This window comes from Lacerta agilis, chromosome 15, assembly GCF_009819535.1.
Source record: "Lacerta agilis isolate rLacAgi1 chromosome 15, rLacAgi1.pri, whole genome shotgun sequence".
Classification (NCBI taxonomy): Eukaryota; Metazoa; Chordata; class Lepidosauria; order Squamata; family Lacertidae; genus Lacerta; species Lacerta agilis.
In genome coordinates, this window is record NC_046326.1 from 19,357,419 (window position 1) to 19,372,433 (window position 15,015).

The 15,015-nt window shown below is 47.1% G+C and overlaps 1 protein-coding gene across 4 annotated transcripts; it reads right to left on the minus strand.

Moving 5' to 3' along the window:
- On the minus strand, positions 1-14,285 carry COLCA2 (colorectal cancer associated 2). 4 transcript variants are annotated; one of them, XM_033172362.1, is made up of 5 exons: positions 14,251-14,285; positions 7,461-7,555; positions 3,295-3,358; positions 1,703-1,932; positions 1-784 (listed from the first exon to the last, which is right to left on the minus strand). In XM_033172362.1, the coding sequence occupies exons 1-5, from the start codon at positions 14,255-14,257 to the stop codon at positions 428-430; spliced, it is 753 nt and encodes a 250-aa protein (XP_033028253.1). In that variant the 5' UTR covers positions 14,258-14,285; the 3' UTR covers positions 1-427. The 4 variants fall into 4 exon arrangements, with proteins under 4 accessions (XP_033028253.1, XP_033028252.1, XP_033028251.1 ...); XM_033172361.1 differs by lacking the exon at positions 14,251-14,285 and adding an exon at positions 13,280-13,383; XM_033172360.1 differs by lacking the exon at positions 14,251-14,285 and adding an exon at positions 12,974-13,115.
- Between the last annotated feature and the right edge of the window lie 730 nt (positions 14,286-15,015).

Consider the following 15,015-nt stretch of genomic DNA (forward strand, 5'->3'; position numbering starts at 1 on the left):
GTTTCTAGTACTTATGATTACAGACATGTGCTTGCAAGTATACAAGTGATGCTCGATGAAATAAGACATGATGGTGAAGAAGATACCCAGTGGGCCAGGAGTCCAACGGCGGCGCCCTGCCTAGCCCCTTTGATCCTCCCCACAACCAGCAGAGGCAAAGCAAATTAGGCAAAATAAGTGACATTCACATCAATTAAGTCGCTGGCAGGATTCACTTTTTCTCCGTGCAGAATTTGGATTCCCCGGTGTGTGTGTGTTTTAGCGCAGAGAACAAACAGTCTAATAATGTCACCCCCTTTCCATTACACCCGATGAAGAACTCTGTGAAGCTGGAGTGCTTGCACCCTCCTCCAGCCAGAATGGCAAACCAGAGTCTATGCTGATCTCCTGCGTTTAGGACAGCGGCGGCCCACCGGACGTTCCCCCATTAGCTGTAGCATGTGTCCCAGCTCCGATCTCTCCGGAAGAAGTCGTCTGCTACGGAGACGGAAGGGGCATAGTCCCTGCAGTCCGTGTTTGCGTAGGGGAAATATTCCGGTACTCTGAAAGCGTCCAAGTGCTGGGAGCCGCAAGACGTACAGCAGCACGCAGAAGGGGCATGGCTGTACTGTAATTGCGACTGCTGGTGATAGGGGCTTCCTTCCGACGATGGATACATGCAGCTCTTGGCATCCAGAGGGGAAGGGGAGCTGTAAGTGAGTGGGGTGAAAGGAGGAGGCTGCGGTGGAGAGTAGCTGTAATCAAATGAGCTGGAGGGATCAGAGGAATCCGGGGATCCGGGACCCTGCGGAGAAGGGAGAGGAGAGAGAAAAAGAGGCATCTAAGGGAAAAAAGTCAATAATAATTAAGGCTCCAGGGTTTGTTATTGATTCCCTTTATATGCCACCTTTTCTCCAAGGGGCCCAAGGTGGCAAACACTGTTCTCCTCCTCTCCGTTTTATCTTCACAACAACCTTGTGAGGTTGAAGTTACAGGTAGGTAGCCGTGTTGGTCTGCCATTGTCAAAACAAAATAAAAAAATACAAAAAGATTCCTTCCAGCAGCACCTAAGTTTGTTCTTGGTATGAGCTTTCATGTGCATGCACACATGTGAGGTTGGTTAGGCTGAGAGACGGTGACTCACTTAAGTGAGGTTAACGGCTGAGTGGGGATTCGAACCCATGTCTCCCAAGCCCTAGTCGCACAATCTAACCCAGGGGTCAGCAAACTTTTTCAGCAGGGGGCTGGTCCACTGTTCCTCAGAACTTGTGGAGGGCTTGCAAGTATACAAGTGATATAGTCAAAAAAAGACTATTTTTTTGGGGGGGGGGATGAACCAATTCCTATGCCCCACAAATAACCCAGAGATGCATTTTAAATAAAAGCACACATTCTACTCATGTGAGAACACACCGATTCCTGGACCGTCCGCGGGCCGGATTTAGAAGGCAGTTGGGCCGGATCCAGCCCCCCGGGCCTTAGTTTGCCTACCCATGACCTAACCACACTATCACACTGGCTTTCTTTAATTGCTTTAACAGATGCCCCAGAGCAGGGCTCCATCAGAGCAGCTGTGCTTCTCGCAAAGCTATTTACAGCTTTCGACGATTTCTATCCTGCAGTCGTGCTCTTACTTTCCTGCTGTATGAACCCCCCCCCCCAAGCATACGGGTGCTTTACAAAATCCTGAACCCCAACCCCATAAAAACTGAAGCACAATTACCAGGCTTTGGTTGAGGTAGGGAGGGTCTAGTTGGAAGCTGTCGGTCGAGCAAGGCATGTTGCCCTGGGTAGTCCCCAAAGTAGCATCCAAAGGTAGCTCAGTTTGAAGGCAGGAATCAACCAGCTGCTCCAAGTAACTGGGGATCTCCTCGCAGGCAGTGCAGTTTTGGAACTGCCAGGGTTGTACGCAGCCCGACGAAGAAGAGGCAAGTTCCGTGTCTACGTAAGGGGCTAAGAGAGGAAGGAGAGGAGAGAACAAGACAGTAGGACACAAGGACAAACAGCTGTCATTTTAGATAGTTGCATCATTTAGATGATTTTATATGCTCCCTTTTGCACAAGCCAAAGGGCAACCGAAAACAAGCAAATAAGAAAAAATCCATTAAAAATAACACAATTCTTGAAGAGCACATGACAAGTGTAAGGTTCGACACTAGGCAGGAAGAATCAGCTGCACAAATAGGAGATGGGGACACCAGGGCTGTCAACAGTACACGTGAAAGGATATAGGGGTCTTAGCAGACCGCAAGCTTTACATGAGTCAACAAAGCAGCAGCAGGGGGGCGGGGGGAACCAAAAAGCTGATGCTATTCTAGGCTGCATCAACACAAGTATAGTGCCCAGATCAAAGGAAGTAATAGTACCGCTCTATTCTGCCTTGGTCAGAGCACACCTGGAATACTGTGCCCAATTCTGGGCACCACAATTTAAGGATATTGACAAGCTGGAAGGTGTGCAGAGGAGGGCAGCCAAGATATTCAAGGGTCTGGAAACCAAGTCTTATGAGGAACAGTTGAAGGACCTGGGTACAGTATATTTAGCCGGGTAAAGTTACCAGACGTCCCCATTTCCCGGGGACAGTCCCCGGATTTACAAATCAGCCCCCTGACAAAACCCTATCATTCCTACTGAAGTTGAGAAGTGTCTCCGGATTCACTGGGAAAAGAACCTGGCAGCCTTAGGGTAGAGAGGAGACTGAGAGGAGGTATGACAGCCATCTTCAAGGGCTGTCCTGTGGAGGATGGAGCAAACTTGTTTTCTCCTGCTGCGAACCAATGGATTCAAGTTACAAAAAAGGAGAAGCCGACTCAGCACCAGGAAGGACTTTTCTGACAGTAAGAGTTCTCGCACACCAGGAAGGAGCAGATGTAAGATGTGAAAAGATTAACACACACACACACACACACACACACACACACACACACACACGCTGGATTAACAGGAAGAGACAGAGAGAGACAGAGAGAAAGAAAAGGGTGGGAGAGAAAGAAAGCCACTAAACCTGGTCCATTAGTTCCTTTTGAGAACAGGATGGGTCTATAGGCCAGCACCAAACTGAGATGAAGAGGCTGAGGGGGGGGGATGCTTGCTGGCTTCCCCCTCTGTGTGTCCTCCTCTGCAGTTAGCAAAGCTCTTTCTACCATTCTGATTGGCTAGATTCCTAATTAAGTGCCAGGTTTAGGAAGTCCGGAATAGAAGTGGGATGTGTTTTGGGAGAGAGGGGAAAGGTGGGGGGTGGGGAGAGGGGGAAGGTGCTCTCTCTCTCTCTCTCTCTCTCTCTCTCTCTCTCTCTCTCTCTCTCTTTGTACCAACCTGCACAGGGAGGGGAGAATGACTCCGTGAACTGGACATTTTTGCCACTGCCTTCTCCGGAAACCTGAGAACACAAGGAATAAAGCAAAGCACAGCTGGGTGGTTCTCCATTTATAAAGCAGAAGGAATTCCTTGCCTCCTTCCCTCCCCACCCCCTTCCTTCATCCCCTTAACACGGTGGAGGTAAGTCCAGGCTTTCTCTCCAAGAGGGAAATGCAGGGGGTTAGCAATGCAGGTTGGTTCTGCTGTTACCTGTGTAGGTTGAAGTTGTGGCCATGTTAGATGTTAGTTAGTCTGTTACCGAACTCATAAGATGCATGCACCCTTAGAAGAAACATGCAATTCTTGAAATCTGTTGTGAACGCACTATATTGCCATGGGACAGGCTCTCAGCGTTTTTTAAAAAAATAACCTGCTATCAACATGCCTGTGTTTAGGGTGAAGTGCCACCGAGAGCAGGAAATATATTTTTAAAGTTACTATTTGCAAAGCATCCCCCCCACCCCACCCCTGGAATTTACAACCTTGTTTTGTTTGATCACAGTTAAATCCATAAAGGCAGGCTCTGTAACAGCAGCTGTTCCAACTTAATGGCAGATGCTTTGAACTCCAGAGCCTAGACACAAGAGTTCACCTAAAATGGAGTTTGAAGGCAGCTCAAAGCAAATGGGACGGCTCTTCCACAAACAGAGGGGTTCTCCATAAGATGAACGAAATTTTTTCCCCAAGGGGGGGGGGGTGGAGTTTCACAGGCCCTCCACTCCTTGCCAGGTTTCGACTCAAGCGAAATCCGAAGGCAGTTTCAAGGTTACCTGTCCAGGTGAAACACCCAAAACTATGTTGAGGAAAGCCATCTGAGCCACAAAGAAAGCTAGTGAAATTTCTCAGATGAGATCTTGCATGTTACAAGAACCCCCTACCCTCTGGTTTTAAATATTGGGGGGAGGTCCCTCTGGGATTGCTATTAATCTGTGTATTTACACTAAAATTTATTTAACTATTTATAATATTCAATTTTTGGCACACAATGCTTAGAACACTCCCAAGGCAGCTAAGAAACATTTTAAAAAAGCAGAAACAGGAATATGAAATGGCATTAAAGTCTCAGGAGCAGACATGAGGCAGCATCACGAGCCATTGTCAGTAGAAATTGAGAAAAGCTTTCATTCTTCCCTGCATGAGGAAGGATATGATATGAAATGACAGATGAGCAAATTTGTCCATTTCAATTTCTCTCGGTTTCTCATTTCTCCACTCTTAAACACACATTTCCACATCAGCAAGCAGATTCTTTTTTAAGAGAAGCCTGTGTGAAAATTTATCTGCATTTTACTGCTAATTTCTTCTAATATACACATTTTTTGCAAACAATTTCCCCTAACACAAAGCTTTTTTGTATGCTCTTTTAACGTAATATATGCATTTTTGTGTACACTTTATCGCACACACATTGCTCGATAGGAGAAATGCACTGCCAAATTTGGAGAAGTGCAAATTTCCAATGGTGATTCTGTGTTTCAGTCTGCATATCGTTCGTGCCCCAATACATAAAATCTCTTTTGCCGTCTCTTCTCTCCCCTTCCCTTTGCAGGCTGCCCGCAGGATCATCTAAACGGCTGCCTCGCTTGTGTTCTAAAACCTCCTGCTTAGATAAGAAAGCGACTGTTGCTTTCTTACAGCACAACTAGAAAACTAAACTACAGATTTTTATGTCATCAGAAGACTTTATCTTCACCTAGGGTCATTTCAGTGCTGAAGGGATTGATTCTCATTCTCTCTCTCTCTCTCTCTCTCTGACATACACACTTTCCAGATTGCACAGTTTCTTAGACAAAGGGCAAATGTATTTTCCAAGGAATAGCAACAGGTGGGTACTAGAGTTAATCTGTGAAAGTAGAAAACAACCCTCCAGTGATGTGAACCTCCCGGAAGCAGTATTTGGCTGGCTTTTTCTTTATGCAAATCACTAAAGCAACATAAGCCAGAGGAGTTCTTTGCACATAGTGCAATGTGCTGTGTGTGACTTCTTGATCACTCCTCCTCTCAGCAGTTAACACTTTCCCACCTTCCTGCAATGGCAGGGGCGGGGAACCTGGGCTCAGCCATTGATCAGGGATGATGGGTGGCGCAGTCCAATATCATCTGGAGGTCCTCAGGTTCCCCATTCCTGAGCTATAGGATGCTCTGTGTTACCATCATCAGCAATTGAGCCTGATTAGATATAGCTTAACTCTTAAGAGATTATGGGCTGCACCCAAGTAAATTTTTCTCATCATATTAACAGATCTCAGTTACCCACGTCCGTTAATTTCGATGAACGACGAATGTTGGAAACTCAAAAGTCTACGCACTCTTGCTTTGTAAATTTAACAAAGGTTAACACAGGAAACTACATTATATAAGGTTGAACTATTTGCCTATCTAGCCCGCTATTGCCCACTCTGACTGGCAGCTCCTCTCCAGTGTCTCAGACACAAACCTTTTCACATCAGCTGCTGCCTGATTCTTTCAGATAGCAATGCCAGGGATTGGAACCTGGGTCCTTCTGCATGCGGAGGTGCTGCAGCACTGAGCTATGGCCTCCCCACCCTACCTGCATCATTAGAAAATGGGAGTTGTCGTTTTTTTAAAAAAGAGACCATGGTTTAAATTGCAAAACAGGGATGGGTGGACCCTGGGATCTTGCGCTGGCCTAAAATCCAGAGTGGAGGCATCAGAGGGTGACAGAAACTCCCAGGTCTCTGCGTCATAACCCTCCCTGATGCTTCAGAGCAGCAACTCCCACAAAAATTCAAGCACAGTCCTGAAAATTTCCACCTCCATGGGTTATGCATTGCAAAAGCTGACTTGTGGTGCTGCGTGGCTAGGCCACATCCAGACTGCTGTGTCTGGGGCAGCCCTCGGCACTAGAATCCACCCCCTTCTGCCAAAAGCTGGACCAAAAACTTCCACTTTCTGAAACCCACCCACAGAAAGGGAAGGTCCTCTGGTTGAGATGTCAGAGCCCAAGTTTTGCATGCAGAAGTCTCCCTGTTCCATCCCTGGCATCTCCAGATACAGCTGCGAACCTGGAGGACCACTGCCATTTCTTGTAGACAGTGCTAAGTCAGATGGACTAACGGTCTCTGCATAATACAGCTTCCTATGTTCTTATGCTAAAATGAGCAGATTAGGCTTTCATTCTTATCATTTATTATTAAATTTGCATGCCGCCCTTCATCTGAAGATCACAGGGCAGTTCACAACATAAAAATACAAACTGCGAACTCAAAAGGCGTAAGAAAACAAAAACAAACCCATAACCCTCCTCCCACAAACACATTTTAAAGGCCATAGAATGCTAATGTCAATTGAAGAGAAACGTTTTCACCTGGTGCCTAAAGATGTCTAATGAAGGCACCAGGTGAAGCCTCCCTTTGGAGAGCATTCCACAGACAGGGAGCCACCACAGAGAAGGCCGGTTCTCACGTTGCCACCCTCCAGACCTCTTGTGGAAGAGGCACACAAAGAAGGGCCTCAGGTGATGATTGCACTTTGACACTTGATTGGTCAGAAAATACTGGTCGAGAATTGCATGCATTAATTTATGAGAACAAAGAGGGCACCTTATAGCTGGTTTACAGATAAATATCAAATGCCTGAGGGTTAACTGGTAGTGTGTATGAATAACTATTGCAGGGAAGACTTTCATATGGCTTTGCATCAGCTCCACTACAATGTTTCTTCTATGGTCAGGCCCAGTCTAAACTGTTCCTGGACTGCACCACTTCAGACTGCAAGTGGAGGGTGGCAATGGTGAATGCTCTTGCATATATTTTAATCCTTGCAATAGAAAGCTAATACGCTAGGGAGAAGGGTTCTAAGCCCCACATTTCTCACTGACAAGCTAGTTTTCTACACGCAGGGTTTGGTGTTTGGTAGGAAAGGATTTGAATGCATCGCCCTGAAGTGGTGCTATGTGGGAACAGCCGTTTCACGATCCCAGATTCTAGTTCACACATGTTCAAGTGTTGCACAACCAAGTGGCATGGTGCAGGCCACGTCACTAATTGAAAGGAAGAAAATAACAAGTTGTTTGAATATTATTATTATTATTATTATTATTATTATTATTATTATTATTATGCAATTGGCCACAACCGTGGGAAGAGGGAGAGTGTGCTTACAGCTTCATCTGCCACAGCCTGCTTGGCTCTTCTCTGCTGCAGAAGCTCCTTCACTGTAATCTTGACTCGGACACCTTGATAGACCTTTGGTTTTCCTAAAAGAATCAATTTAACAATAGGATTTTATATTCTGAAAAGTAAAAATGATGTTTAGGGTTTACCAGTTTAGAGCCATAAATTGCTTAAGCAAGTGATTCTACACTTTAGGAATTGGGGGCTTGGGTTCTAATCCTGACCACACTACCTTGAAATATTTCCCCCTTTACAGGGTTTACTTACCTCTGGGTAGGAGGGAGCTGCAAGTCATGCTGAATTACAAAACAGGAAGTCAAAATAAACTCGTAAGGGGAAAGGCCTTAAAATGAGGTTTGAGCCTTTGCACCAGCTTGAGCACAACATAGCATTTATTCTTATTCTTATTACACTTCACATACCACCCTTTATCAAAAGATCACAGGGTGGTTTACAACATTAGAAACACATTGTGTATATTTACATTTTAATGCTTCCATAACTTGTTTTTGTACCTGTAATTTTAAGCTAGTGTAATTGGCCTTTTATCATCAAACTACCTAGGCACCTACTTTGCCATTAAGCAGTATATAAATAATAGCAATTTATTATTAAGAATAATAATAATACTCTTAAGTAAATCCCACTTAGTTTGCAACGCCACTTTGGCACTTCCTGTCTTGGCTGCAATTCCAACTCCACTTACCTGGGAGTAAGCTCCACTGAATTCATTGGAGCTTGCTTCTGAGTATATGTAGTTAGGACTGCACTGTTAAATGTTCACCATTATTCCTTTATATTAAAAACTGTATTTGTGTGAACATTGTTATCAGTTTCATGGATAGCATATAAATACTTTACAAAGAGGGGGGGCAAAGGCAGACTGGTGGATGAGTTGAACGAAAGCATTTTTTTTGGAAGAAAAACTTATTGTCAGTATATCTCTCTGAATATATTATTGATGGCCTTGCAACCATTCCTTAATTTGTAAACGCTTCCTGATAAAACGTGTGTTGTCAAATATATGCCAAATAAAGCTTCCCCCACCATGAATTTAAGAGTTCGATAAACCGATTAAGTCCAGATTACACTCAAGGAGGTTTCATTCCATTCTGGTCAGTAAGTCTGAGGAATCTGCCCCCCCCCCGGACATACACCGCAGGGAGGGCGCTCAGTATCTTTTTGTCATGCCTGATGGCCCCAGTATGAGTTCCCGTTCACATAACAGCAACTCAGTTTTTGGCACCCTCCCATTTGATTCTCACGGGGAGGGCGGTGGCAGAGAGGAGAACACATTTCAGTATGACTGAAGAGACGCAAGTAGAATTTTAAGGCTGGAGTATTATCCTAGAAGCTTATTGCAGAACTAATGGGGTGTCTCCAACAAAGTTCTACTCCGAGTGGACCTACTGAAATCAATAACCCTAAATGAGTTGTGCCATGTCCATTAATGTCAATGGGTTTACAGTCTGAATAGGGACCGGCATTGGCTACACCATCGGCGTAACCAAAAGGGGACAGGGAGGCAGCTACCCCGCCCCCCATCAAGTAAACAACAGAAATACATAACTGGCCAATCACGTTGGTTCTGCCCCTCCCCCCACAACAAAAGTCCTGCCCCCCCCACAAAAAAATCCTGGCTACGACCATGGGCTACACCCCGATATTTCGCACCCATATTTTATCTTATGGTAACCAAGAGCCTTGAAGCACCTTAAATTATACTAAACAAAATAAAAAATTCTAAGGTGCTACTGGAAGGAATTTTTTATTTTTTATTTTGTTTTGACTATGGCAGACCAACACGGCTACCTACCTGTAACTTAAATTATACTGTGATCCAAGGCTTCATGGGCATGTCTATTTAATTCTGCATTCGTAGCCATTTGTGCTCACGATGGGGCAGTTATGCGCAATCCTGCTTTCCGGCGCACTGCTTCGTTTCAGATCGGTGCGTGTCCCATTGCTTCTTGTGGTTCTTCCCCCAAGCAGAATGATGTGCGGACAGCCCAGTATAAATCCACCACTAATACACTATCTGTTTCTATTGCTACTTTAAACTAATATTTATATCATTTTATGTAAACTGCTCAAGAGATTTAAAAAATAAATAAATAAGCGGTATATTTGTCTTGATAAATAAATCAATACCAGCAGTCATTTAACAACAAAATACAGCTGGTCATTAAACAACAGAAAGTGAGCGCTGCACAAGATACAACTAGCACTCGTCCTGGCAGTAGACAGTCGTCATTAACGGTCCAATCCTGTGCGGGCTTACCTTGGAGTCAGCCCCACTGAGCAAAGTGAGACCTACTTCCTAGCAGACATGCATAGAATGATAGAATCGTGGAGATGGAAGGGACAACAAGGGTCGTCTACTGCAACCCCCTGCAATGCAGGAATCTTTTGCTCAATGTGGGGCTCAAACCCACAACCTTGAAATTAATAGTGGTGGGCTCTACTGCCTGAGCTATCCCAGTTGCATGTGCTTATGCCGTCTGGCTGTGAATCCCTTGCAGCTGGGGTGTCCCTAATTCAAACCTCGCCTTTGCCGTGGTCCCACCTGCTTACTCTAGCTTACGCTTAGAGACTGTGTAAGCACATTGAAAGCACACACCAAGAACCCTGGGAACTGTGGTTTACCCCTCAGAGAGATACAATTCCTAGCACCCTTAACAATCTACAGTTCCCAAGATTCTTGGGCATTGGGAGATGTGCTTTAAATGTACACAGCGTTAGTCTCAGTCTCTCTCTTTCCCATCTGCAGGGTGGGAAGAATTATACCAGCCTACATTGCAGGGCTGTTGTGAAGCTTGCGTAGGAGAGCAAACGTCAAGGTCTTTCACAATACTCAAAAAGTGCTGTGCGAGTGCTACGTATTAAACAGCCAAACAAGTGATACTTGTCCTGAGATGGGAAATGGAAGACTGGTGGGCAGGTAAAGAAGGTGGCTGAAAGATGAGAGCAGGGGGATATTGTGTTTAGCTAAACCAGATGCAAGAGAAAAAAAATGCTCAAAACAGAAGCATCAAGTTTCAGCCAATACCGTACAGTGGTGAAGCTACATAATGTTAGATTCTGGATTTAATGGTCTTAACTGGGCAGGGTAGTTTGCAGGGAACGGAGGGGTCTTTAGGTAGTAATGCATTACAGATGGATTTCCAGGGATGGTCAGTGAGCCCCGATACTTTTTTTTTGCGGTGGGGGGGCACCTGCTCATTCTGCTTAGGGGACCACAGACATCTGCCCAGCGTCCTGCCCTGACAAACACCAAAGACGATTCCTAGAATGACTTTGCCAGCTGAGAAGCTGCAACAATTTTATTCCCCTGCAGGGGTTTCGGAAAGGTGGGGTGGGGTGGGAAACATGGATGATCCTTGTGAATTTGTTGCCACCTGAGACCATGCCATTCCACTGCAAAATGCCTAAATGTATATAATCGGCGGCAGTATTTTTTATTTTATTTTATTTTAAGGAAGGTATCTTGTGTCAGGGGAAGAGGAAAGTGAGAGGCCTTTCTTTTACTGGAACTCACAACTATTTTCAGTGCTAGCTGGCCTTATTGGGTGGAAGTACACCCCCCCCCCCAGAAACCCCAGACTGGGTTGCTTCACTGGCGGAGGAAGGAGTAGGGGGGGTGCACCGCCCCCAGCAGCGCGATCCCAGTGGGGTGCCATCAGACCTTGGGGGGGGGGACAACAAATTCCTATGCCCCACAAATAACCCAGAGATACATTTTAAATAAAAGGACGCATTCTACTCATGTAAAAACATGCTGATTCCCGGACCATCCACAGGCCTAACTGAGAAGGCAATTGGGCTGGATCCGGCCCCCAGACCTTAGTTTGCCTACCTTGCTCTGGGGCCTCCAGTGTACATTACCCTTTGCCATTGGCCCTGCTGCTGAGGCTGATGATAGCCCAGCAATACCCAGAAGCCAGTGTGGTATAGTTGTTAAAGAGTGTTGGACTAGGACCCATGAGACCTGGGTTCAAATCCCCCGTTCAGCCATGAAGTTCACCTTGGGCTAGTTGCTGCTTCTTAGCTTAGCATAGCTCTCAGGGTTGCTGTGGGGGTTAAAGGAGGAGGCGGAGAATCATGCCTGCCAGCTGGAGCTACCAGGAAATAGGGTTGGATATAAATGCAATCAGTAAATAAGTTCATCCCTTGGTTTTTTTATCCATCCCAGATGGATATGCAAGGCAAGCACTCAGAGGTGCTAGTGAGCAGCTGCAACTTATGGGCATTGCATGCCAGCATCTCCATTGCGTGGGGCTGGGGGAGACTCTCTGCCTGCAACTTTGGAAAGCTGCTGCCTGCCAGTGTCTAGACAACAGCACACAAGATGGGCCAATTGGTCTGACTGAATATAAGGCAGCTTCCTTTGTTCCTATCGTGGGCTGGATTCAATGCTAGAGCTGATCCACTGGAATCAGTGAACCTAAAAGTCCGATAAGGGCAATGGGTCTACTCTTAAGACCAGCACTGGGTACAACCCTATGTAGGCTACTTCTTTGCAAACCAACTCTGTAAATTGTAATGGGCCTCTAAACTCAGCGGTAAGTAGGGATGAAATGGGTTCTTCTGCCCAACTCTATGATGTTTTCTCGAAACTCCGTATCTGCCACTCACCAACCACCTACACTAGAGCCGATTCCCACGAGGGAGACGAACAACTGGTCCAGCTCCCTGAACCGTCCGTTTTGCACAAGGCGCGCCTAGGTCACAAATGCGTTTATCCCCAATCCGGTTTAAATGTCACGGCTTGCGGGGCCGCCTGGGAAGGGTAGTTTTGCAGAAAAAGCCTATTCACTCTCCGCAGCTCAGAATCCTGCCATTTCATGTCTCTGGGTGGTGCAAACATCTCGCCCAAGAACCTTTGCTTTCGTGAGTAAATCCCGCGTTTGCTTTGGGAGGGTGTGTGAGAGAGCTTTGCAGAGGCATCTGAGGACCGGGAAGTGGGGGGGGGAGAGAAGAAAGCGGTGAAATTTGGAGAGGGGGGCTCTGATCCCTCCCCGCTCCTCAAAAATAAAAAAAGAAGGGCAGGGGGCACAGACGGGGAGCAGGCTGCAAGCCGTTTGCAAACCGATTCCACGGCACGCCGAGTTCGACGGGGCTTACTCCGGAGTAAGCGCGCCACGGATCGGAGCTCTGCGCTAGGCTGGCTGCGCCGGAGGGAGCCTGGTCGGGGCTTCCCTCGTAAGCGCCGTGAGTAACTGCGGGCCGCCGCGCTCCGTTCCGCGCCCCGTTCCGCGCCTGCCTCCTATCCGCGCCGCCGGCCAACTGGCCCCCGCTCCGAGGCCTGCACGTGGGAACGGGAAAGCGGGCGGGGGCAGGACGGATCTGCTTCAAGGAATCTCGCTGCGGCTGGCTCCCGAGGTCGGGTTAGGAGGCACCGCGGCCCCCTTGCTCGGGAGTAAAAGCGCCGCGCCGTCTCTAGCCAGGCTCCTTGCCAAGGCAGCGGGCGACTCCTCGCCTGCCAACCTGCCTTTACTTACCTGGAAAGAAGGAAGCGCCGTGGAGCACGGGGGTGGGGCTTACTTCCGAGTAAAACGTGGCCCGGATCCGGCTTCGGGACTCCGAAGTCAACGTGCACAGCAATTGCAAATTCAATACACGGTTTTTGATCGCTTGCATTTATTTCCCCCGTCCAAAAAATAATAATTGCAACCTTGTGCATGTTGGCTGCGGAGAAAGAGCCGTCGCAATCCGGGTGGGACTAACGTGCAGCGCGATCCTATGCCTGTATCCGGCTTCTCTTCTCAGCTGGCCCCTACTTTACACCCCACCCGCAAGAGACCCACCTGAGATACCCATTTCCTTCCACCTCGCATATCTGCCTGCCTCCCCAAGCCGTGCACGGAAAGCGTATATTGCGCGTGGGAAGAATGGAAAGCAATCGCGCTTTGCCGCGCGTGGGGAGCGCAGCGAGGTTTTTTTTCCTCCGCGTGGATTTTCTTGCGCGGCAGCGCCGCCGCTGGACACAAAAGGAATAGCACGGGGGACCTCTGCGTGCAAGCGACCCTTATTTAGCGCCGCACTCCATTAAAAAAAGTCCCATCTCTCTTCCCCCCCCCAACACCACCGCACCCCACCCTACTGTATTAGGGGTGCACTCATTTAGCCTCTCCTCTTCCTCCCGGGAAGTGGGGAGAGCCAGGTGGCTGGCTAAGCCCCGCTGTCGTGGTGGGTGGGCTCTGATCGTCCCCTGAATATTAAAATCCACAACTAATCACCTGGCAAGTTACGTGGCTGAAGTCTTAAATTGCACCCCGGGGATGGAGGGGGAGAAATGTTTGTAATTTGGAGATCCGTAGCCCCTGGTTGCCTGGGCAGAGAGGCTGGATTTAGAGGTGAAAATTTCACATAAGCAATGTGCATTTTAAATATATACTTATACATATACATATATATATTTAAATGCTGCCTTTCACAGTGAAGTTTGAGCAGCTGCACTCCAAAACATTCTCAGCTTCTTTTTCCTGTAGCCCTGTTGCTCTGATGTTGTGTGTGCGCCTGTGCATATATATATTTATATATTTATTATGTATATGAGTTTGCATCTGGTTAGATTTAACTTGCATGCACTTAAAGAAACATTGATTTCACTGCATTTTGGAGCCACTGGTGCCCTCCTGTTCTTAACTCTCCCCACCCTTTTCTCTTCCACCCTGTTTTATTTGAAAGCAAACTGTCCCAACAAACTACATGGGTGAGAATTAATCCACCCTCCCCACCAAAACCCTACAAAGAGAGAGACTGAAATCAAACTTACCTGACATTTTCCAGGGCAAGAAGAAGAAGAAAAGGTCTTTATTCTGGGCTGTGTTTTTTTTTTAAACACCCAGGGATCTTCTGTGGACAAAAAAAGGGATCCTCAGCTGGGCTTCCTAATTCAAGAGGAAAACAGAGGAGAAAACAAGGTTTTTTCAGTTAAAAAATCATTCCAAACCCTTTGTGGAGATCTCGAGTGGGAGACAAACAATATTAATGTTTTATACCTACAGATATAAGTTTGAATTTTTCTCCCCGCAACCCAAGTATTTAAAACCTCAAGAATCCAATGATTTGACAATCAATGATTGCGCGATAGTTTCAATTTGAATATTCAAAGGCTCCACAAAATGGCCTACCTTTGAGTGAAAAGGAGCATCTCCCCACATAGCAGAGGGTCTGAGGGAATAAAATCCACCGCTGCTGCCTCCCTGGGACCCCTGCTTGGGGGACATCGCCCACCTTTTAGCTTTCTTGCCACAAACAACCCAGATATCCCTGGGGGTGGGCGTTATTTTCACGGGAGAGGAAGGCAGGCTCCCCTGCGGACCTCTAATTTCCCCTGCCAGCTGTCGGGGGGACTCCTGCAATAGGTTGGGGGCCGTGGGGGTCAGGGTGTGCTTTGGGGGGCCACATGGGAGATTTCCGGGAGCAAATATGGCCCTCGGGGGGCGTGGCAGAGCCAGGAAAGGCTGTCGAGGCCTGCAAGGAATGCTTGCGGGTGACGACAGAGCAATATTCACTTCCCCTGGCATTTCCTATTCGT

What these genes read in the sequence shown, in the direction of transcription:
- COLCA2 (XM_033172360.1), bottom strand. Translation starts at nt 13,112, where the DNA reads ATGCAAGCGATCAAAAACCGTGTATTGAATTTGCAATTGCTGTGCACG. An exon ending in ATTCTCCCCTCCCTGTGCAG is followed by an intron (nt 1,933 to 3,294) that starts GTTGGTACAAAG and finishes TTCCTCTCTTAG; the next exon opens with CCCCTTACGTAGACACGGAA. An exon ending in CCTACCTCAACCAAAGCCTG is followed by an intron (nt 785 to 1,702) that starts GTAATTGTGCTT and finishes CCTTCTCCGCAG; the next exon opens with GGTCCCGGATCCCCGGATTC.